The 24,043-nt window shown below is 42.7% G+C and overlaps 1 protein-coding gene across 2 annotated transcripts in view; it reads left to right on the top strand.

Annotated features, from left to right (window-relative positions):
- STK4 (serine/threonine kinase 4) overlaps window positions 1-24,043 on the top strand; it is a 39,790-nt gene that overhangs the window by 4,147 nt on the left and 11,600 nt on the right. For both annotated transcript variants that reach the window (XR_006181179.1, XM_042883635.1), the window contains exons 4-10: window positions 31-145; window positions 694-858; window positions 1,242-1,409; window positions 1,960-2,097; window positions 2,787-2,915; window positions 5,098-5,284; window positions 16,261-16,418. Coding sequence is in view for 1 of the 2 variants with exons in the window: in XM_042883635.1 (XP_042739569.1) it covers window positions 31-145; window positions 694-858; window positions 1,242-1,409; window positions 1,960-2,097; window positions 2,787-2,915; window positions 5,098-5,284; window positions 16,261-16,418 (1,060 nt within the window). In the remaining variant the exon portion in view is untranslated. The remainder of the gene's footprint in view (window positions 1-30; window positions 146-693; window positions 859-1,241; window positions 1,410-1,959; window positions 2,098-2,786; window positions 2,916-5,097; window positions 5,285-16,260; window positions 16,419-24,043) is intronic.

Below are 24,043 nucleotides of genomic sequence, written 5' to 3'. Positions count from 1 at the left end.
CCTTTGTTCTCATTTTGTCACGTTTCATAGCCCTCATGTGGTGAAATATTACGGCAGCTACTTCAAGAACACAGACCTGTGGATCGTCATGGAATACTGCGGCGCTGGATCCGTGTCTGATATTATTCGGTTACGAAATAAAACTGTACGTACTCTTTCTTCTGAATGCTATAAATGGGAAGCAGGAGTGGTGGCTCAGGAAGCTGAGCAGCACATTCAGTGCTTTTGGTGTAATTCTCATGAGGTGTTCAGTGTCTGAAACAACCACCAGCTGCCACTGCAATGTGGGTCCTTTGTTCCCCTGAAGATAAGAAGGCTGGTTATGTTGATCAAGTTTGGGTTGTTTGGCTAATGTAATGAGCTTGCAAGGTTTTGGTGAGGTATTTGGTTGGCATTCCTGAAAACCCAGGCAGGTTCTGAATGACAGACTGCTTTGCCTTGCTTCTGGCTTTGCAGGGTAAGAGTTACTAGGTGTGGAAGGCTGTGGTGCAGGTATGCTGGTCGAAAGCTAATTCTCATATGTAATGCTGAAGGTTGCTGCCTAGAAGTATACTTATTCCTCTATTAGTCAGTATGGCAACCTTTAATAAAGGCAATTAAATAACAGTCTGTAAATCTCAGGGAGGTATAAACTGAAACACCACTGTGTTCCATCTCAGAAACCGAGAGGTTGACAGTAACGCTTCTTTTTAGCTTACAGAGGAGGAAATTGCTACGATAGTACAATCAACGCTGAAAGGGCTGGAGTACCTGCATTTTATGAGGAAAATACATAGAGATATCAAAGCTGGAAATATATTGCTAAATACAGAGGGACATGCTAAGCTTGCAGATTTTGGAGTGGCAGGACAACTCACAGTAAGTAAAACCAAGATGGTTATGTACCCCTCTGGTCTTCTTTCTAATGTCATGTGCTTGTGGAGACTTTGAGACATTCAGAAGTGTTTTCAGCACTTTACATCAACATAGTGAGACACTATGACAGCAGCACGGCTTCCTCTGTGGGAGCTGTTAGACCTAAGTAATGGTTTGTAATAACATTTGCTGTTTGCTTCAGTTCGTGTCTAATGTCTGCAGCATATTTCAGTTTCTCTCTGCAGCTTTCCATATCTTTGTCTTGCTTAACCTGGTAGTATATACATGTGCAGATGGAAGATAATTAAGATTGTAAATCGTTAATGAATATTTGTGGCTAATAACAGTTGCCATGGTCTGGATTTTTATCCTGCTCTTCTTTTCAGGATACCATGGCAAAACGGAACACAGTTATAGGGACCCCGTTTTGGATGGCTCCAGAAGTGATTCAAGAGATTGGATACAATTGTGTTGCAGACATCTGGTCACTGGGAATCACTGCAATAGAAATGGCTGAAGGCAAACCACCATATGCAGATATTCATCCTATGAGGGTGAGGACTGTGACTTTTTAAAATGTATTGCGATGCAAAATCTGTGATTTGCTACGACAGCTGGATGAGTGACGTATCAAGATGCCCTCTTGTGTATGATTTAGAGAAAATGATTTGCTTTCTGTCACTTTGTTGTACTGTTGATTAAATGTAAAATGGAGAAGGAAAATCGTGATCCTCATCTATCAAGGCACGGCTGAGTCTTCCAGTGTTGAGTGTGAAGAAATATATTTTATGCTGTGCATTATACAAAATGTTTTTTTTTTGTTTTCAAACCAGCACATATTTTTAAGACTTTAAAATGGCAGATTCACACCTCTTGGTGCAGCTAATGGCTCAGACAGACGTGTAAGCTCCTAGTCAGAAAAGTCTGATTTGTTGCTCTATCCTCCCTCTGCGCAGTTTAATATATAAAATATTGGTAGAGACTCTTCTGAAGCAGCAAACTTGAAGCATGTATCATTCTTTAGTGCCTGTATATGTTTTTATGTATTTATGTGAGGAGATTTTAAACTTGGTTTGGAAACCTGGCATATTCTTCTGTTTTTAGGCAATTTTCATGATTCCTACCAATCCGCCTCCAACGTTTCGGAAACCAGAGCTCTGGTCGGATGCTTTCACAGACTTCGTGAAGCAGTGTCTTGTCAAGAGCCCTGAGCAGCGTGCTACTGCAACACAGCTTCTGCAGGTCTGCCTCGTCTTGGGAGAGCGTGAACTCTAGAGCAGGCTTGCTGTAGTGCAGGCAGTGCTGTGCCCCTTGGGCTGTTGTCATTTCTTGGGTTATCCTTCTCATTACAAATTTCACTCTCTAATAGCTGATTTAAAGCCTTGTACCCAACTTCAGCCTTTCAGTTCTTCCTTAAGATCTGATCTGATTTCTTCTTCCTATCTTTGTGGATGTTTTTTTTGGTGTTTTTTTTTTTGTTTTTTTTTGGTTTTTTTTTTTTCTTTTTTTTTTTTATCCTTCAGATTCTCACCAGCAATGCCAAGTACCTGTCTCTTAAACCACCAGAAAGCAACTAGATGAACTTTAAGGTCTCCTCCAACCTAAGCCATTCTATGATTCTAAGTGAAAGTAACTGCTCAGAATGATGTATGCATTTGTAGTTGGTTGTTGACAGTTCAGTTGGTGAGAAGTAAGTGGGGCTTGTGGGTAGGGAATGAGCCCAGGTGTCACAGCAGTGGTGCCTTCATTGTGATCTTGTCTGCAGACAGGTCTCCCTCCTGCACAATGCAGAAGGTTTTTTGTTTTGTTCTGTTTTTAGCAAGGGATTGAATTAATCATCAGTTTTGATTGGAAATGGGCCACAGTAACAGTGTTTTACTGTCAGGTGCTGGTTCAGGTGCAGTGCTTACTAACTTTAACATACTACACAGCACCCATTTGTTAAAAGTGCCAAAGGAGCATCAATTCTGCGCGATTTGATTAACGAAGCGATGGATATCAAACTGAAACGCCAGGAGGCACAACAGCGTGAGCTGGATCAAGAAGATGAAGAAAATTCAGTGAGTATTTCATTGCTACAGCATACAGAGTTCAGACTCCTGGACCTTGCATAACGCTAAGCTGCTTTGGTCCTTATTTTTGTAATATTTTGTTTAACTGCTCAAAGGTTTTACGTAGCTCTAGAGTTTTGTACTTATGGCTGCTTAACTTGATATTTGAGCTCTGCTCTGCCTTTGTGTTTGAATGGAGCAGTCAGCAATTATGACTTTGTATTTAGCTCAAAGTGTAGCTAAGACCTGCCATTGGCTGTGAGTGTGTAGTAGCACATGCTAAAGACTCAGTACGGGTTTCTAATTGGATAATATTATTTATGCAGCAATGAGAATGTTTCACTGTAGAGTCAGATCTTCTGTTGCTGTCAATACAAACGAATATCTGTGATGCACTATGATATAAGTGTGTTATGTTGTTTCACTGTTGTTGTGCTTTAGAACACCCCTTATAGAAACTTTGTACTACACAAGAGCAACCGCCAGAAGTCTGAGGTGAGGGCATGACAAGTGTGCAGGGGATTGCTGTGAATTTCTGTCCTGGGTGCCTTGTTCCAGTGATTACAGCATGTGAATATGGAAAGCATGTTGAAAGCTGTCTCGTGAGCCTCTGCTTGCTTCAACCTGAATAAATGACACAGGCAGCAAAAGGCACTGTGTGCCACAGTCCTTTCCAGAGGTTGGACACGAGGAGTGTGTTGCACAGTAAAAAAGATGTATGCTGTTAATCTAGTTTTCCAGCTTAGGACTGCATATTTATTCAGCGTGGAAGTAATTTTATTGGTTCTGTTGCCATGATGTTGACCTGAAGAGTATTGTCCCAACTGTCTCTCGTTTGTTTCTGGGGTGCAGAGAGATGGCGTCTCTGTAGAGGAGCTGAGCGGTCTCTCTCTGGGCCTGTTTGTTTTCCTGAAGCTTCTGTACTCTGTGTCTGCTAGCAGAAAAGTGTTCTCAAGTGCTTTCAAAGTGCTGTGGAAATATCTGCAGTAGTTCTTTGTTAAATGATGTGTAGCGAAGGAATTTGCTACTTCCTCTCACCCACTCATCTCCACATAAAACATACTGCTATTAGCTTCTTATGGAGTCTTTCCCTCCTCGTGCTGTTGGCTTTGAGATTGGGAGATGCATTTATATCGACATGCTTAGCAGAGCAAAGGAAATGCATAGAACACCAGAATGTGAAAAGGATCTTCCTTCTGCCAGTGACATAGAGATAGGTCTGCAAGCTGTAACACTGTTTTCCCTCTATCAGTAATTCAGATCAGTAAGGCCATGTTTGCACATAGGTTAAAGAACTGTGAACTTAATTCTCAAACCAAAATATGAGCTTTATTTTTTTTAATATTTTCAAGATGAGATGTCCAGAAATTTGTTCTACTGGATTTAATAAGTACCACTGCTGTAAGCCTAGGAATTTCTGTTGTTCAGCTGCACATTGCTGGTAAACTAAGTAGATCGTAGTCATTCTGACCTCGCTCTTCACTACTACTACAACTTGTTTCAGAAGTTTCTTTTCCTGCAGGTTCTGCCACTTGAATTTTGGCAGCGATAATTCAATTTCTGCAATACTGATACACCTTAATAAATGGTAGGGTAAGAAATAGTTTTCATCTGAAACAAAAAATGATTAGGTTTTGATAGTTTAGTTCCTTCTTGGTTCAGTTTTCTTCAGTGCTTCTGAATTTTATAGAAATAAAATGACCTAAATGTTGAAAGCAGACTTCTAAAATGGAGGGTAATGGCTTTTCTTTGGTCTGCCACACAAAATACAGACTGAGGACTATTGCAGTTTTGTAATTAATACCTCCTTGGTGAACTGTATCACTTAAGACAGGGTTTTAGATCAGCTGTTACCACTGGCAGAGCGAATAGGAATGTTGATGTCTGAATGAGTATTGCAATCTGTCTAGGGCTGGCTCACCAGGTCAGCAATGAGATGCTGGTTCAGTTGAGAAACTTCCAGTGATTGTTTCTGTTTTTATTTCACACTTTGGCAGTATGAAGAGCTTTCCTTACTCATTTGGAGATATCAGGGAGAGATCTAAGGGCATAAAACAAACTGCTGCTGGTTTCTGTCTGTGTCTGTCAAGATCTCTGAGTTAACAGGATTTTCCAGTGTCCTTGAATGCAGCCACTTTTCATTGGACCTCACCACCATCAGTAAAAATGTGCTGTTGGTATCTCTGTACAGGAGGAAGATGAAACTGATTCAGGTACCATGGTGAGGGCAAGTGGAGATGAAACTGGTACCATCAGAGTGGTCAACACAATGAGCGATGGAGCCAACACCATGATAGAACACGATGGCACCTTGGAATCCCAGTTGGGTACAATGGTCATAAACACCGAAGATGAAGAGGAGGAGGGCACCATGAAAAGTAAGAACGCATCTTTAACTTGAGCAGAATTACTGACACAGTGAATGAAGGGCCACACTTACAGCAACAGATAGCTTACACGTTTCAAAGGCAGCAGGACATGCAGTGTGACGAGCTGGCATCTCTAGCATTTGCTCATTTTCTTAAAGTTACTTTTGTTAGCAGGGACACTTGAACAAACCGAGGCACTCAAGTTGAAATTTGTTTCACCCCAGTAGAGAAAAGCTTGATGAGACTTATCACAAGGTGTAAGATTTAAAATGATGCCATGTTGATAGCTGATAGTCTGTGCAAGACCTCAGAGCATGAGCTGGGGAAGAGTTGAAAGTGTTTATTTAAATGAAAAGCTGGTAAGGAGAATGAATCTCCTTGGCAAACTACGAGTAGAAGGAAAAAAATTTTGTCAATTATGAATTCTCATAGAAGTCTGTGCCCACAGAGTTGGCAATCACCTCTGCCTTAGACTCTTGAGGTCACAGATGGGTGCAATCAATGGTCAATTTTGCGTTGAATCCTTTTTGTATGTGGGTGCACTCTAGGGTTTGTGAGGGGACACTGCTTTCTCCTAACAGATGAAGCTTCAGCACAACCTGCTCCAAGGTTTTTGCAGGCTTTAGCAAACACCGTTTCAGTGCTTTAGAAATGGATTAGAAATGGCAGCCCATGCAGCAGAGCCAGGGGAGTAATGCTGTTGGGTGTTTGTGGAGTGAGGTGACCAGCGGGAGGCAGATGGATGCTGAGAGGACTTTAAAACTCAGCGAAAGAGAACAGGATGTGTTAGCACCTCTATATCAAATGAAGTTACTATTTCTGCACAAATAGAAACAGTCTGTGCTGTTCTGTTTCATGATTTACAATAGCAGAGGCATTATCTGTGGAGCTCCTGCGGTGGCTATCAAAGCTGTGTCAGCAAAGCAACAGTGCTGCAGTTGATCTGTGTGCTTAATAGGTGCTTATTTCCTCATCTTCTTTTTAAGAATGCACATAACTCAAAAGCTCTGGTGCTTTCTACAAGCTCGTGTGCAGAGCTTTGAGGAGACACTTTTGATAACCTTTCCTTTGCAAGGATTTAGAGTAGAATCAGGAGTATATTGCATATTAATATGGTTCAGCATTGAGCCTCGAGAGGGAGCTCCAGAACAAGCTCTAAGAGCGTAGCTCTGCAGCTAGGATTAGCAGCCAAGCGTGGAGCAGAAGTGCTCGAGCAGCTCAGCATCCCACAGGAGGCACTTGGAGGCCCGGGGACCGAGTGCTGTGTGACACTGGTACCACTGGTACCACGGTGAGACGTTCTGCACAGCGACGTTGTGACCCTTGGCTTGCTCAGCATGCTGCTGCGGGTTGTGCTGCATTGCTGTAACTGACAGATGTGATGCTAATGAATACGATTGTACCAAACTGAAACTTTTCCTTAGCACGTTACTCTCTTTCTCCCCCGGTACCATTCACGCTGACATTCTTGCTTCTGCACACAGAGGTTTTGCAATGGTTTCTTAGGCACACTGCAGAGCAGTGTCTTCTAGCAGCTCGCAGATGTCTTTCACGTGAATTGCCTACAGCTCTGTGTTTCAGCCATCTCCATATTCATGTTTGCTTAACGTGCAGTTAAATTGATTTAACTGTAAAGCTCATCGGCCTGCTGCAGAACTCTCTGGAGCAAATTCTTTTTGTAATCCCAAACATAAAAGTAATAATGGTATTTGGAAGCAGCTGAATGTGAAGAAGCCTCATTGATTCATATTTTTAAAGAAGTCAGTGTTTTACTTGGCAGCTTGTGTTATGACTCACAATAAAGCCTGCTTTAAATCAATAAAGAAGTACAGACATTTCTAGCAGGAGAGATGAGCTTTCCTGGGCGGCTGCGAGCCACCTTCCTGACTGCGAGCTTCTGAGCTACGCGTTTTGCTCTTCTGAGAACAAAAATCTATCTTTAGCAGCTTTGGCTTTTTTTTTTTTGATGTGAAAATGTTTGAGATGTTGCAATACAATGCTTTAGACAGCGTTGTCTTAGAAATCTCTAGCAAACAAGTTCTGATGGCCTCCCAAGTGATTCTTGCTTGAATCAGCTCATGACACTTCAGGCTCAGAGGAAAAGCATCCTTATGTTGTAGCACTGTACATAATGCAGGGAAGTTCTTTATGGTTTGAGTCGACTGAGCTGTGCTTCCATTTGCTTAAACCCTTTCCTTTGCTTGGCCTTTTTTTTTTCTGGACGCTCGACATAAGCATTCAGGCAGCATTAAAAATGTCACCATGACATTCTCTTATGCATTTTCAAAGCACTCAAGTGATTGCATGAAACTGCAGATACTAAATTGTGCTGTGACACATTTTACTTACAAATCAATAGCTACCGGATTACTTACGGATTGCAGTTCAACTGTTCTGTGAAGACTTGAGCAGCAGCTGAAGGACTGCAGGCAAACAATGATTTGCAGTGAGCCATTTCCATTGTGTTTGGCAGTGCAATAAGTTTGAGCTATGGATATGCCTGCAATCATCATTTTAATTATTCTGTGTGAGAATATATGGTGCTGGTAAACTCTGCAGCATGTTCTTTTACTCCACTGTTCCTTCGTTATTTGCTGTAGGTCTTGAGTTGGTCTGTAGGCGTGAGTTTGTCTTTTCCATTGAAAGAGTGGAACGTAATTTTATAATAAAGCAGATGAACATACTGCCTTTTTGGACTGTAATGTGATTTGATCCGAGAGGAATAGGGTCTGGTTTGTCCAGTTCTTGAATCTGTCCCATTTTCATTGTTAAAGTACCTCTTGTTTAAGCACGAGGTAGCACTGCAGAATGAGGAACTGTCAGCAGAGATGTGAGTTGAACTGTTTGGTTTTGGGGTCGAGGGGAGTGAGGGACTGGGAGAGGATGGAGTTGTGGGTGTGGGGTTTGTTGTTAACGTGGCACACCACACTGGTGTGGAGATGGACCTGAAGCCCTAACAGGGCTTCAGCACAGCACAGGCTAACAGCACAGGTAATACTACCCTGCTAATGACATGTGCAGGTGAATGTTCTGAATAGCAAGTGTTTAAAGTAAAATTGCTGGGCTCAGCCCTTAAAGTTAGGGGTGGTCTTGGTTTTGTTATGCTTTTACCATATTCACACTGCTAAGCTTGGTTGTGTCCTCTAAAAAATGTCTTCTTTTTGAGGGGAGATTGGATTTCATTAGCAAATTAAATGAGCTGAGGTGCAAACTTGGCAATTTCCTATCAGAAGAATGATCCAGAATAAGCTTGGTGGATTTGCAGGGCGTACAGTGGATGATGCTTAAACTGGAGAAGTGTTGCTGCCAAGGTTCTGGAAGCTTTCCAACCCCCAAATTAACCTGTAATTTGTCATATAAAGCAGTGGCTGCTTTAGCAGTAACTTGAAATGAACGGGAAAATGAATACAGATAGCAAAGTGTTTGTGATTGCGTTAATATAATATTCAAATAAATATGAATGGAAAGCAGCTGAGATAGCAATAGGTGGCTCCATGCCAGTAGTTGACTGAGGTGGTTTGGGTGCACGTTACCCAGACGGATAATGCAGGTATTGGAGAGAACAGCTTCATGTTTTATCAGAGACACTGGATATGTTTTGCATCCATTTCCCCCTGCAGGCATACCAGCTTCGTACTACTTAGCATTAGTAATGTCCAGTGGTTTTGTATCTAAAATAAATGGGTCCGTTTAGGCCAAATTGGACCATAAAGCATTCTCCATGTTCTACATTTAAATAGCACACTGTTTTTAGAAACACCTCCACTGATTGAGTTCTCTCACTGTAAGAAGCATTACGCTGTCACTCTTGGGTTGTGGAGAATATAAATCTCCCCAGATAAGTCTTCCATACGTGCCTCTTTTTTTTTTACTTTCATCTTAATAGCAGGCTTGCTGGCAGGCTTTACATTAAACAGCAGGCTGCCTCATTTGTTCAAGAATATTAAGTTGAGTGGACACGAGGACAGTATTTCTGATCAATGGGAGGAGTTGTATATACTCTCATTTTTAAGGAATTTTATTTTTCCTTTACTTGTACTGGCAGACTATTGGACTTGTGTATGGCCTTCGCTAGTAAAACAGTGGTTATGTTCAGACTGAAGCATCAAGAAGTTACCTCTGGGATCGGAGCTGGATGCTCATCCATCTTCAATTGCTGTGTGACAGAGCTCTAAGATGAATCTGATGATCTGTTCGTATTTTCAGACACACTGAAGCTGGAGAGAGAGATGCATGTGTGCAGCACAGCTGTTTTTGCTGTTCGTAGCCTATTAAGCACTCCTGCATTGATGATGGCGGGGGTCTGAAAGCAGAAGGGATGTTTTGTTTGATGAAGATGGGAAGAATGACTAAGTATTGAATGGCGTATAGAAGGTAATACATTTCAGGAGACTCAACCACAAGGCAGGGTGGTAGTGCACCACTCAAGTGCATCTGTCTCTTATGCCCAGGTACATTTGCACATACATACAGGCAAAAGGTGACCTACCTTTCTCTTCCAACAATAAATTTGCTTCCTGCTGGGTCAGAATAAAGCATGGGGAAAGCTTTCCTCCCGAGCAGGAAGCAATCCCTCTGTAAATTACTATGTTTCTGAATTGCAAGAGTTGAAAAACAAATGCTTTTTACCTGCAGCCTTTTCCCTCTGGGGAAAAAGTGTTCATTGCTATGTTGTTCTGTGCTCTCTCCAGATAAGCACGAGTTCCTAGGTTATGAACCGAAGTGGTGGTAGCAAATGCTTCCTGGTTATGTGCCATGTGGGGAGCCCGAGCTGCTGCTCGTGGCCCTGGCACTAACACTGTTTCTTACTGAAGTTCATCAGAACTTGACCCAGGTGGCGTGGGATATGAAATGTGCACCTTTTGCACCTTCACAGCTCACTGCTGGTGTGATGCAATGTAGCTGGTGGACTAAATTAGCAATTCAAGCATATGAGATTTAAAGATACAGGTGTTCACTGGAAATCTGTGGAGGAGGAGAAAGGAAGCTATAAATTTGTAGTATTTTGGGATTTTTTTATGTAACAGAAATTTTAGGTATCCAAGAGGAGGCAGTCTGGTCTTGAAACCCTCACGGTAATGAAAACCTTTTCTCCTCTTTCAGCAAGAGTCCTCAATTCTGTACACCACAGGTCAGGATGAGTGTGTGGATGCTCTTTCCCATAGATGTCTCCACCTTACATTCATTAAAAGGGATGATTTAGGATAGCCAGCATTGATACTGATGGTCATTCAGGAGCTTCCCCGTAATCACAGGGCCTGTCAGACACGTTCTGCTTTGATTTAGTTTGAGAGGGGCCATAATTATGGGAGGACTCATCCTCATAAGCTTTGACATGTATCAAGTGTTATGCGGTCTGCCTTTAATGTGAGGAGATTTCAGCTCGTATTGCCACGGGTTGAATTCATTAATGATGGAGCACTTTTTGCTCTGGCTGAATAAATTGGCATCTCTCTGCTGTGCTGTATGAAATGACTCAGTCCTATTCATACTGTACAAATTATGCTGTCCAGCTGCTAGGGTTCATCTGTGATCTTGAAGAAGTAGCCTGAAGCAAATAAAACTACAGTTCCATTGGAAATGTTAATATTAATGAAGTGTTGCTTGCATGTAATGATCAGGCACTGTCTTGTGCATCTTAGATATATTAGCAATTTGTGTCAAAGTTACATAATTCAAAACAAAGCAGGCAGAGAGTGCTAAGACTACAGGGAACTAAGGCTGTGAAATGAGAGGTCAGTGAAGATCTGTGCTTATTTTAACCACATAAATGGAGGTTGAAAACGGACATGAGAACTATTTAAAGGAAAAAAAGGGGACAGTGGTAAGGAGAGAAGGTGAGCACTATAGAGAACAATATTTTGACTGCTTGAGAGTTGAGACTTGTTCTGGAACACGTGCACAAGTGACCAGTAAAATTTAGACTGAAGGTGAGAGGGCTTATAGCTCTAGCAGAACTGCAGGTTTGTTGACAGCAAGGACAAACCAAAGCAATTGCCTTACAGTACATCTCGATCCCTCAGTGAAAGGGTCTGTGTAGTTGTGTACATGACAGCAGTTTCTCCCAGGGGACTCTGTGGCCTTAAGTATGACAAAAGACAGCTGTAGTTTTGCTTTCTTTAGAGTTAACAAGAGCGGTGCTCTCTGTGGCTGTGCAGAGCTCGGTTCTGAGCTCGTGCCCACAGGACTCATAGAATCATAGAATATCCTCAGTTGGAAAGAACCCGTAAGGGTCATTGAGTCCAACTCCAAGATGACTTGTCAGCCTGTGGGAGCTTGCTAACATCATGTAAAGAAAGAAGAAACCCATGTACTCTCAAATTCAAGAGTATAATTTGTTATGTGAAAGAATGTAATTCGTTCTTTGCAGTTGAAGAATTACAGATTGTTTTGTTGTAAAAGCATCTTCCTGAGCTTTTTTCAAGGAGTTGGTTGTACTTTCCTTAGTGCCAGAGAGTTGGTTTAAAACGTTTGATCTCATTGCTGCTGACATCCTGTTAAAACACAGGTATCTTCCAAAGCTGACAACAGTTGTCTTGTTTCAGTTGTCTAAAGATTGCAGCTTCCTGGAATCTTGACAAGTACGTGTTCATGTACCAAGTATCTGATTTTAGTTTGATATTGCTAATGTAGTAATTCATCACTTCATGGTTGTTGATTTAAATTACCTTCCTTATAGATGAATGTTCCCCTTATGAAGCTGTTAGGAGTGCTGTTCTTAAAATCTAGCTTGATCCAACAGTAGTTCAAACCATATTTGTGGTGGGATCTCCTGGCTGCTCCCAGTCACTGGGCTGCTTCCATTTCTGTGAGAGAAGGGATAAATCTCTCACTGTGGCTTCAAGAATAGGTATTTTAATTAATGTATATTAACCTAAGTGCTAACTAAGAGTAAAGAGTGAATATGTTCCTGAGGTTATGGTTCTGTCTTGTGGTAGGCTGTTTGATTCTAGAATTTACTCCAGCTGGTGATAGGTATCTCTGTGAAGAGTAACAAAACGAGGATTCTTCTGCTGTCAAATTGAGTAGAGAAGAAATCTCACAGAAAAGCAGAAATTATAGTTTCATTGCAAGTTTCATTCACAGCAAGCTCCTTCAGTCAGATAGAAGGACTATAAATCTACTTTCCTTTTGAAGGTTTCCTTTGAAGCTCATGAGTTTCTGATATTTTTCAATTGTGAGAGCTAATTTGGCAAAATCAACAAAATGGGTACTTTCATTTCTGGGGCTGGATGATACCAAACGAGCTGGTTGCACTGGCACTCCTTGCTCTCGGAGGACACGCTAGATCTTGTGCTGGTTTAATTGGCTGTGCTATTTCTTCTTTATCATTTCACATTCCCTGCAGCACCGTATGGAAGCACCAATGCCTCCTTTGTCATCTTTTGGCTTATCTGGGCTGATGTTTTTCTGGTATTATCTAAATACGAGTTGATACCAGGTAACACTGGTGCAAGGAAGGCTTTATGGTATGTGTAAGGCTTCTGTCCTTTACTGTAGGGCTGATCTCAGCGTGGCTGTACGAGTGCCGGGCGCTCCGTGTGCCCAGCCCAAACCTGCAGTTCTGCAGTCGGCTGGACTGTTTCCAGCAGAGCTGTGGTGTTCCATTTGTGTAATTAATACAGCTCCTAAAAGATGACTGCACATCTTGATGGCAGGCTGCTAATGGCTCCAGAGAGCTCTCACAGCACAACCTTATACGCTACTCCTCAGCATTTGAAATAAATGCCCAGAGAAGCCTTTCTTGTCACTGCAGGATGACCTTCTAATAAAAGGTGCTTTTCTGCCACAGCTGTGATCTCACTTTCTGTCAATTATTTGTATTTTAGTCTAACCTTACAAACATGGAAACTGAAATGCTTTTTGGCACAGACGTGCTTAGTGCAATGACATCTTGGCAGCAGCTGATCCTGCAAGTAGCGGCAGTGGAGTTTTGTCTTCGGCTGCCTGGCTCATCTTTGAAAAGATGGCTCTGCTTAGATGACAGGAAGGCCTCTCCGGCTCCTGCAGGGTTTTAGGAGGCCTCACTGGGCTTCTCCTGCCTGGTCTGGGCTGAGCAAACTCACAGCTGTTCCCTCCATCCCAACTTCCAGCCCGTTGTTGCTGCACCCTTCTGCTGTGTCCCCTTGGTTGCTTGCACTGATGAGGCCAAAAACCTGTGGTCCTCTCAGGATTATAAGCTGCCACTGCTGCTTTGTTTTCTTCCTTCTTTGCCTGTTTCGTATCAGTGTGAAAGCAGAAGTTTTAGTAAATAAAACTTATTTTCAGATGCGCCTTGCAATAATTCATGGAATCATTAGGGATGGAAAAGACCTCTAAGATCACCAAGTGCAACCCCAACCCGTGCCACATCTCCATGGCTGTGGAGCACCTCCGGGGATGCTGACGCTCCACTCCGTGGGCAGCCTGACCCATCACCTCTCTTTCTGAGAAGAAACCTTTCCTGATATCCAAGCTGAACCTCCCCTGGTGCCACTGGAGGCCATCACCTCTTGTCCCGTCCCGTCACAAATATTGCAGCTATGGGTAAAACATGAACGTGGGGAGCTGAGAGTGATTAAGTCACACAGTTATTCTCTGGTATGGAACAGCAGTCATAAAGAAACTGTCTAATCCAAAGTCACTTGTGTGGGGCATTTGCTTTCAGATTCTTCTGTGCTAACAGTTGTTTTGTAAGTGTGCAGTGCAAGCTTAATGTAGATGGCTTTTTCATCTGGGAAACCCAAATTAAATTTGAGACCTAAGCTGGCCCTTGGTAAGCTGTGTATGGATTAGGCTGGGTCATAAGGAATTCATTTATTTTGATAAGCTTTGTCAGTGCTAAACACTGCCACGATTGGCTATAGCATTGACTAACCCCTGCCTTATGCCGGCTGGGCTGCTGGGATGCAAGTGGTGTATTTACTTAGCTCTAAATAAATGTTTTATCACTTAGCTGTAATTGGATTGCTATTGTATTTCAGTAATTATTCCCAATAGCAAATCTGTTCTCTCCTTCGCAGACATTTCGTGACTGACCTTCACGCAGTCTCTGTCTGAAGACGTCTTTCTTGATCTAGTCCTGCACGAGTTGTTTTTTGTTGGGTGTGGGTTTTCTGTTTTTGTTTTTAAAGGGGAATTAATGCTAGGGATAGGTGAGATGTGTTCCCTTTAGCATGTCTGCAGACAAATAACTTGCGAAGTATTCAGTGGCTGAACAAGGAATTGGTACGCTTGTCTGAGGCTCAGACATCTTGCCAGGGGAGTTCTGGATCACTGAATGGCAATTTTATGCTCAGGAGTGATATTCTGTGATTAAATCTTAATGGATTTCCGGAGGAGGTAATATTTTTTTTTGAGAGGAAGGCAGTGCTGAGTCGCTTGCAGCCTGGCACCTCTTTTGTGATAGTCCTGTCTGCACACCCTGGTGTGCACTGTGCAGACCCAGCGAGCCGTTCCAAGGACGGCTCTGTTTTCTCTGTGTGCTTCTGGGACTCTGAGGAGTTGGTTGGATGCCTGCCAGGCAGATGGGGTTTACTTCAACTGAATGGCATCTGGCAGTGAACCTGTTCTCACAGTCTGGAGTTGTGCACGTGCTCGGCAGTTCTGCTGCCTGCTTCTGTTAACTCTGGTCCTCAGACCCCCAGACCTGCTTTCTGAAAGTTACGGTTTCTGCATTGGCTAAAAATAAGTTTTAAATAGGTGGACCTACTCCCCTGTCTAAGAACAACATTTTACTGCAACAAAAACACTTGGTATTGTCACACCTCACACGCTCACGGGTTTTTATGAGGCGTTTTATTGTGAAGAGGAGCATAATGGCATTAAGTTCTGGGTAGTTTTAACTGCATGTTTGGTGCTGGAGGCATGTTGCTTGATGGCTTGCTAGGCTCATTTGATGTAATGGTGTACTGAGGTGATAGGAATAGGGGTTCAGATTGCATGAAGGCTGGAGGAAGTGGGAGAAGTGCTCGTATCCATGATCTGACCAACTGTATGACATCCCTGGTTACCCAGTGGCACTACAGTTGTGCAGGTTCATTGCTCTTAATGGTCAGCAGTCTTCTTCCTTTTGTTGCTTCTGCTTGTTCTAAAGGATGATTTAAAAAGGCTAGAGCAAAGTGAACCTCATTGTGCTGGGACGTTGTGCCCATGGCTGTCTGCTGTGCTGCCCTATGGGTGAATGCGTTTCCCTGTTACGGTGCTTGGGAGGCTGCTTTTCCAAATCAAAGTGTATTCAGGCATTTACTGAGACTGTTCTGTTTCCCTTTGTTTCCTTACCTATTTGTTACTGACCCAAGTTTCTTGAACGTGGTCTGAACTTGGGCAGTTAATTTATATACATGGCTTGTTCAAATAATCCAGTAAGTTCAGGGGAATTAACTTTAAAAAAATAAAAGCAAAACCAAGGAAGCAGGGCAGTTAACTTGATAGCTTACTGACTGTTTCTAAAAAGAAAGCTACTTATCAAATTGACGAATACTTTCTACCCAAGAAATCTAGAACTTAACTTCTCCTACCCAAGACAAACTGGGACCTGTTTGTGAGGCAGATGTGGCAAGGCTTGCTTTTGTACTGCTCCATTCATAAATATAAATGTGGGTTGGTTCTTGGAAAATAATGCTGTTCAGTTTTGGCATGTGAGTATTTGCAGCCTGCAGCCTGGCTGGGATGTAGAACTGCAGCAGCAGGTGGCAGCTTCCTTGCAGCATTCAGTGTGCAGAGCTTGGTTACCTGGTGGCATGGTTTGAAGGACAGATTGCAGCTGTAGGGCCCAAGGTTCCAGTGCTGTCATCACGTGTGTGGTGGACCTTGAGCTTCCCTTCTGCATTTCTGCATGGTTCAGAATAGCTTTCTATCTGAACAGCTGCTGAAAAATAGTACTTCAGCAGTACTGTGTGATTTAGCGTGTGCTAAAAAAATGAACTCGCTTTTGGGTGCCATACAAGGCAGCATAACTGAAAGTATATTTTTAAAACTACTGTGCTTTTTTTTGCTATTTCCAGGGAGGGATGAAACAATGCAGCCAGCCAGACCATCATTCCTGGAATATTTTGAGCAGAAAGCAAAGGAGAATCAAGTCAATAGCTTTGGGAAGAATGTATCTGGCCAGACAAAAAACTCATCTGATTGGAAAGTACCACAGGATGGAGACTACGAGTTTGTAAGTCTATACTACGAAATTCAATCAATGTGACAATCTTTAAGAATTTTAGTGAGAGCTTCTGTAATGTTACTTCTTGTTTTGACAGACTAATGGGAAACCTGAGCAGTTTGTAATTGCCAGTGCATTTGGGTGGGTCATTTTGAAAAATTCATTTTCTATAGGTATTTCTCAGTTATCGTAATCAGCCATTATCTGTTTACTTTTCTTGCTGAAGAGCAAACAGGAAAAAGAAAAGCCTGAAGACGTTAAGGTAGAAACTTTGATGCCTTCATTCCTCTTCATTTAAAATAAAATAGAAAAATAGGATTCAGGATGGTAGTTGGAAAACGTAAATCCTGAATGCAGAGTGTTTGACAAACAAACAAACAAATGCAGCCACAGTGTTACAGCCATTGAATTTCCTTGCTTTTCTCAAGCTTCAGTGGTAGATTTTGGGTTACGATGTGAACATCAAGCTAATCTTTTTTCTTACAAATCTGCAGTTTCATTCTGATCACTCGTACCATAGATTTTCAGGAAGTTTTCAGAAGTCAGAAGAAAGTTCTGTGTTGCATTATTTATAAGCTTTATGAGGGAAGCATTCTGATGTGAGCTAAAATGCCAGAAGAAACGTGCTCTGCTGAGCACCACTCCCCACACCGCGTTTCCTTTCAGCAATGCTTCAGTGCAAGCCCTCCTTGCTCTGTGTGCATTGCACACCCTCACAGCCGTGCTGCTGCCTCCTGTGATTCAGGTTGTCACGCTGCACTCAGCCCTTGGTGAGCTTCACTCCACCTTCACAAAGCTGTGCAGGAAGCAAACTCCTCTGCTCGTCACGACGCAAGGCAGCAGAGGAGATGCTTCACTTTGTGCCTTGAGCAGCAGCAGGAGCCCTTCGTTCTGGTTGTACAGGTGGGCAGGCTGTTGTTGTCATGTATGTTCTGTAGTTCTTGCTGCTGCATCTCTGGTTTTGTTATTAGACTGGGAAGAGCAGCTGGCAGAGGGGACCTGCTGCACTCTTTCTCTGTAGTCCTTTGCACTACGTCACACATAGCCTGAAGGCTCAAACTGACTGCGTGGACATGCTTTGCAAAAATAACCTGCAAGCTGCCTTGTCAGCCTGTGTGTGGCAGGGGCCGAGCGCGCGATTCCGGTCTAGCGAGGTGCCCGGTATGTCTCATTAACTTCACATTCTGTAACTTAATTTCATGGTAAACAATAATTTTTCGATGTGTGGCATTTCCCAGGAAAGACAGCGTCTTAAAGTTTTTTTGTGGTCTGCAGAAGATATGGCCCAAGGGAAAATGTGCTGTAACTGTTTTGTCTTTCTAATTTGGGTGATATTCAGCAGTTGCCCTTGTTTCCAGCAAGAAGGATACGCTCTACCCAGCACCCAGTGAGCTGTAGGTGCAGGCTATAGGATGTGCAAAGCAGCTGTTTGACACAAATATGACCTTGTTTACTCATTTCCATTAGTGCTGAAGTATTGCCACGTGCATAGATTACCAGTGTGCTGTGAGCAATAAAAGCAAACCATAAACTGTAGGAATAAATCAGGCCTTGGGTCACCTTCATGTCATAATTTGTAGGCAGCTGTGTGTATTTCTCTGGTTTGACTATGAACGTGCCGGCCTGTCCTGCATGCAGGTCTTATAATGGAGCTGCCTTCACACCTCATTGCTTCCTTTTTTTGTGGAAGGAAAAACACTTGAAAGCAACCTTATTTAATACACACAGGGTTTAAATGGTTCTTCTCTGGGCTGTGGAAGTGATGACCCCATGGTGAAACCTCATTCAAGACTTAAAACTGAGCAGTTTCTCCTGTTTGGCTAAAAGGGATCCATGTGATGGCTAGCAGTGGGTAAAAATCATGTTTATTAACACTTAGTAATTGAAAGCATCAATGCAATAAGCTTTGCAGAATAAGAAGGAATGCAGTCATTAGGTGCTTCAGGTACATCTGTCCTGGACTTGGCTGCAGCTGTAACTTATTTCTGCACTGCCAAGGAAGACAGGTTTGTGCATTGTGTAGAGAGTTTGCAGGATTCCAAGCAGACGAGATCAGTGAGGTGCTCAGTGTGTGCGAGTGCCTCCAGAGCCTCAGGAAACCATTGAAATATTACTGCTTTGTGCTGCTGCAGCCTAGACAAATATGCCTTGTCTTTTGTTCTGAGTTCCCCTCCTTCCTCTATGAGTGACACCTGGGGTCTCCAGTCTTTAAAAAAAAAAAAAAAGAAAGAAAGAAAAAAGGAAAAAATGGACAATATCAAATTACTGAAGATTTTTCTGTTTTCCATTTAAAACCATTTGACCTTTTGACTAAAATTGTTGCTCTGAAGCAGGCAAATAAGAAGCTATTTATATCACAAGGCAACGTCATGTTAGATAAGGGTTGGATCAAGCCCCGTGTGCTGTACAGCAGAAAACCCAAAGGTCCTGTTCTGAAAGGTGATGAACTGTGTTACCCCAAAATACGGTGCTCTAACCATGCCCTGCTTTTCCTCTCAGTTGGCATCAGCCGGGTGTATCTGCAGCCTCAGATTTCTGAGGTTGAAATTAGGGATGAGCTGATGCCCGGTGTTGTTACTGCTTCTCCCCACTGAGGGATCAACAGGGATCTCTAAAGATTTTAGCCCTGCTTGATTGCAAGAAATGTTTTTGAAAACATCGTGATTTTTGCCATGGACAAAAGTTCTGATTAAGGGCTGGACTTCCTGCTGTGAGAAGGAACACAGGAATAAGCTCCAGTCTGAAGGTGCTGCAGGGTGGGCTGCTGATGGGCAGGCTGCATTGTGCGTGCAATTCCAAACTGCCATAATCACACCTCAGCATTTTTGTTGTTGAATTTCATTTCGCCAGGGCGCATTAGTCACATGTATTATAAATTAATAATGCTCCAAGATTTGTTTAGACAGTGTCACACAGGTTTTTTTCCATTCTAATCTTTCAGTGGTACCACAATGCAGCAGAATTAATTGTGTGCTGTTTCCTACTCTTAACCACTTCTGAAGGGTTATTTATTCCTAGTTTTAACTGCTCTGAGCAGACCAGTATTGCAGTGTCACTTGTGACTAAAGGGGGACCATTTACTATTATTATTACCATTCATTTTAATATTGACCTGCTCAAAAGACCCTCCTTCTGTTCAACCCTGCTGTAGCAGGTTCTTATGGATCATTCAGGCACTATAGCACCAATCACTTTGTTGGAAGTCTGTTTCATTAGGAAGTTATGGTTACAGCCATTCATGTCTTATGGGACCTGTGACAATCCTGAAACCTTTTTGGTTCCATTTAATGATCCCAATTTCACTGGGGAGAATAAGCAGCAGTGAGTGCCCCATCAGTCCTCAGTGCTGTCATCCAGATGTGACTTCTTGAAGGGAGCATATGAACAGGAGGGGAAATGGGTGTTCATGAGGGTGGATAGTGATAGGACAAGGGGAAATGGTTTTAAACTGGGACAGGGGAGGTTCAGGTTAAATATTAGGAGGAATTTTTTCACACAGAGGGTGGTGATGCACTGGAACAGGTTGCCCAAGGAAGTTGTGGATGCCCCATCCCTGGAGGCATTCAAGATGTGGCTCTGGGCAGCCTGGTCTGGTGGCTGGTGACCCTGCACACAGCAGGGGGTTGGAACTGGATGATCGTTGTGGTCCTTTTCAACCCAGGCCATTCTGGGTTATTGTTAATGTGTAATGCACTAGAGTGAGAGCACAGCATGCATCACATCATTCCGCAGGCTTTACAAAAGATGTTTGCTCCAAGGCTTTGTGATTGCATCACTTGTGTTATGGGTGCAGCCTGTAAGGCAGTGTGTCAAGAGCTGCCCTGGTGCAGGTGCCTCTGCCAGGGGCTGCGTGGAGCAGGAGGCTGAGCTGGGAATGTGGAGCTGTGGACACCAGAGGGTGAACAACAAATGCCTTTCACATTTGGGGTTGTGATTTGCTCAGACAAAGCATTACTCTTTTGGGGTAACTGTCTGGGAAGCTGTCAAGGAAGTGTAACTCTTTTCATAGCGCTTTTTTTTTTTTAAATAAAGTACATTTTCTGGAGATGTATTCACATCTCTTGGAGCTCTGGTATTATCTGCACTGCAAGAGCTGGTGTCCCAACTACAGCCTCTTCTATGTAATTTTGTAGGCTTCAGATTCGGAAGGCGTTACATCTATTTCTATTTACCTGATAGAAGACTATGATTTTTGTGTCTCTATTTAAGCTGGTTCTAGCCAGAGCTATTGCTTACATCTTCTTACAAGTATAACAAATGAAAGCATCCTCTTCCTAAATGAGAAAATAATTCTATTTGCTAAAGTAATAAAGAAAACTTAAATTTTTCTGTGTATTGAGATAGCGTGCCATCACACTGCTCTTATATGGCATACGCTGTTTTTTAACAACATCCTCACTTCTGCCCTTCTGGTTAACATGAAACATTACATTGGAAACACTGATAAAAAGACAGAAACTGGTCTTTACCAGCAGAAAAGCATACTAGTGTCTCATAAGTGTCTTCAGCTTGTTCCATTGCACATCGGGCTGTTGGTTGGTGATACAGTCATAGAATCAATCATAGGGTCTTAGGATGGTTTGGGTTGGAAGGGACCTTTAAGATCATCTATTTCCAACTCCTCTGCTACAGACAGGAGCACCTCTCTGTGGATCACGTTGCTCACAGCCCCACTAAGGAAAAACCTTTCCTTCCAGTTTAGAGGAATGACTTAACGCTGAGTCGGCAAGAGCATGTGATTCTTACAGAAAAGTGCATAGGAAGTGTAATTCTTTCAAAAGCAAATCAAATCACATAAGGATCATGATGTATTGGTCAGACTGATACCAACCTAGAGATGCCTGCAGACCAGGATCTCCATCTGCACATCAGGGATGGTGCAGCAGGAAGGGTGCTGGCCACGATGGCTCAGTGTGGGCTGCAGTTATAAGCCAGAGAGGTGCAGCAGCTGCTGTGAACCAAGCTCTGTGCTCTGCTCAGCCCTGCTGTGAGTTGCTGCTGAGAACTCAGAGCTGGGGCTCATGCATCGCCCTGCTGCTTCTGCTGTGCAGCTGCAGGAGGGCAGTTTGACGTGCAGCTGCTGGGTGCTGTGCTTCCTCTCCCAGCTCTGTGCTGAGTGGCTGCGTGCTGCAGCCATCTGTTTCTTCCTTTGGAAGTGATTTATAGGGAGGAACTGCTAGGGGGCAGGTGATTTATTGTTTATCAATAACAGTAAACACGTTCTGCTTTACAATGACCAAAGGCTCTAATTTATTGTATTCTGTCTGTGAAGATGTCATTTGTCTTGTGAACAGCTTGTTGTCTACCAATACCTGGAACATTCAATGCCTGTGGTTTCTCTGAACGTTCATTTGGATAGCATTTATTAGCCATCTTATGTTGGTGCTTTATGGCCACGCTGCCTGCTGTCTGTCCTTTCTCAACTGATTAAAAACTTGGGACTATTTTCTGTACGGTTGCAGGCTTTGAAAACAACAGCAGACTCAGTAATTGGTCCTTGCTTCATTGAAGCTGGTCCTTGGGTCTCTTCTAGCAATAGGAGAAAGGGATGCTGAGGATATGTGGGTGAGGCAAATGCTGGAAGGAAAGAACTGTTGTTGTATGAGTGAACTGCTGTTGGGTGACTTTTTACAGTTTATCAGCTTGTAATGTTTCCTGCCTCTAAGACGATCCAGCAGGCTTTATCTCCTTCTTACTTACCACTGTCTTTTAAGCAGCTTGGTTTAGGTGTCTCTGCACTAATCTTTTTGTTTTCCCCCACCCAAATTACTCAAGTGAATAATCTGAGCTGGTTGCTGAGGCTCCAGAAAGTCTGTCCGCTAACAAAAAATCCTTCAGAGCATGCAGATCTGCAGGTCATTCAGAAGTTCATTGAGAAGCAACTAATCTCAACTGCTATTGATCTGTGAATCTTGTGATACACTCCTTATTTTCTAAGGAAGCAAGTTTCTCTAACTTGTGCGTGACGATTGAGGGTTGGTTGTACCAAAAATTAGCTTAAATATATATGGTTTTGTGTAGAATGAAAGGGAAGTTTGGTTAAAGCCAAAAGAATTGTTAAAAAGAATTAAAGAATTGTTTTTTATTGTATCATTTTCTAAGGCTGTTGACCAAACACTCAGTGATCCTTCAGAATTTTCTGTTCAAGAGTTTCTCCCCTTTGTGTGCTGTGAGCTCCCCTTTTCCCAGTTACTTCTCAAGCACGCATTGATTCAGAATGTCTTACTTCAATCCTAAAGTAAACTTATTTACTAGAATTTGGATCAGTTTGAGAGGGAAAGCCAGATCTGGGATGGCTGATAGGTATTCCTGTCCGTGTTTGCCAGACCTACGGCAGATTGCTGGCTGGGATGCAAACAAACTGGAAGGTACTTATTTGTTTGTTCTCTGCTGACTCTAAAGTAAGGCTTGGAGAGCATTCAGATCATCACTTTGAAAGACTCCAGAGAAAAGTTTTTTTCTGACAAAAGAAGGCAATCCAGAATAGAAAACTCACTTCCAAAAGTGTACCCCAACCGTGTATCCTGCTAATTGAGTAAGATCTGGAAGTACATTGCCTGGATGTAATTTCTGCTGTGAAGTATGATTTATACAAAGAGACAGCTTTTTGTGATGTTTTATTCAACAGTTTTAAATGTCACCTGCCTTGATTTATAGCATTGATGTCCCTTAAATGGATTTCCTCTTTTTTCCTTCAGCCATCTGCCAAAATTTTTTAAAGCTCAGCTAATTGTTTGTTCTTCACTCAAGTGTTACCTTGCTGGCATGTTGTTCCCACCAAATGCTTTAACCAGTGACGTCTTTATTAAGGAAAAATGGTTTATTTTGTTACCTCCTAATCAAACATACAGTTATTTTAAAAATAAGCCTTGGAACAGCTTGCTTATCTTCTCTTTTCATCTTTAAGTGGTCTTGAATCTTTCGTAGTGTTTGCATGGAGGAGGCACTCTCAGCCTTGCTACAAACCTCCTGAATTTATGGCTGCTTCCAAGCACTGCTGTGATTTACAGCAAGCTCTGTACCACGTAGGTTTCATAAACCTTTCTCAGTTCCCTTTGTATTAAGATCAGAAGGCACACGTTTGGCTTTATAATTCGTTAGCAGTACTTGAAATGGGAACAATAGTGCAGTGACTTGTATTTTCTATCTGCTGTAGAAGAGAACAGCTTTCTGTCCTCTTCCATTTTATAACAGGGTCATTGTGCACCACCTGCTTTCACTTTGGTGCGTACTGACATTGATTGCAAAGCACTTACAGCTACGACTCGCTGTCAGAATTTCATTTTCCTGTGTTTTTGTCTGTAGCATGCCTTCTGTGACATAAGGCTTTTAAACAAAACTTGCAGTGAGTGGGAAGTAAAGTGAGTCGCTGCTGTTTGCGTTGCATTGCTGAGGCCGCAGCCCTTAATGGAGACAGAAGTAATGCAGCCTGAAATCAACTTCTTACACAAGTATTTAGGGTTGTAAATGCAGCATCCTGGCTGTCCTTTCCTGACTGAGACGCTGACTGAAAGTTGTGTGGATGACTGAAGTGCCCAGCTGTGTTCCGGGCAGGCAGTGTGAGTGCTGGTTTGTCTCAGTGCTGTGTGCTGGTGGTCAGGCTGCCCCGTGCATTGCTGCACTGGGAGGAAGAG

This window comes from Lagopus leucura, unplaced genomic scaffold, assembly GCF_019238085.1.
Source record: "Lagopus leucura isolate 7727_CA_CO unplaced genomic scaffold, USGS_WTPT01 Super-Scaffold_100039, whole genome shotgun sequence".
In the NCBI taxonomy this organism is placed as follows: domain Eukaryota; kingdom Metazoa; phylum Chordata; class Aves; order Galliformes; family Phasianidae; genus Lagopus; species Lagopus leucura.
The sequence above is the reverse complement of the archived record's forward strand: the minus strand, read 5'-3'. Positions and strand labels throughout refer to the sequence as shown.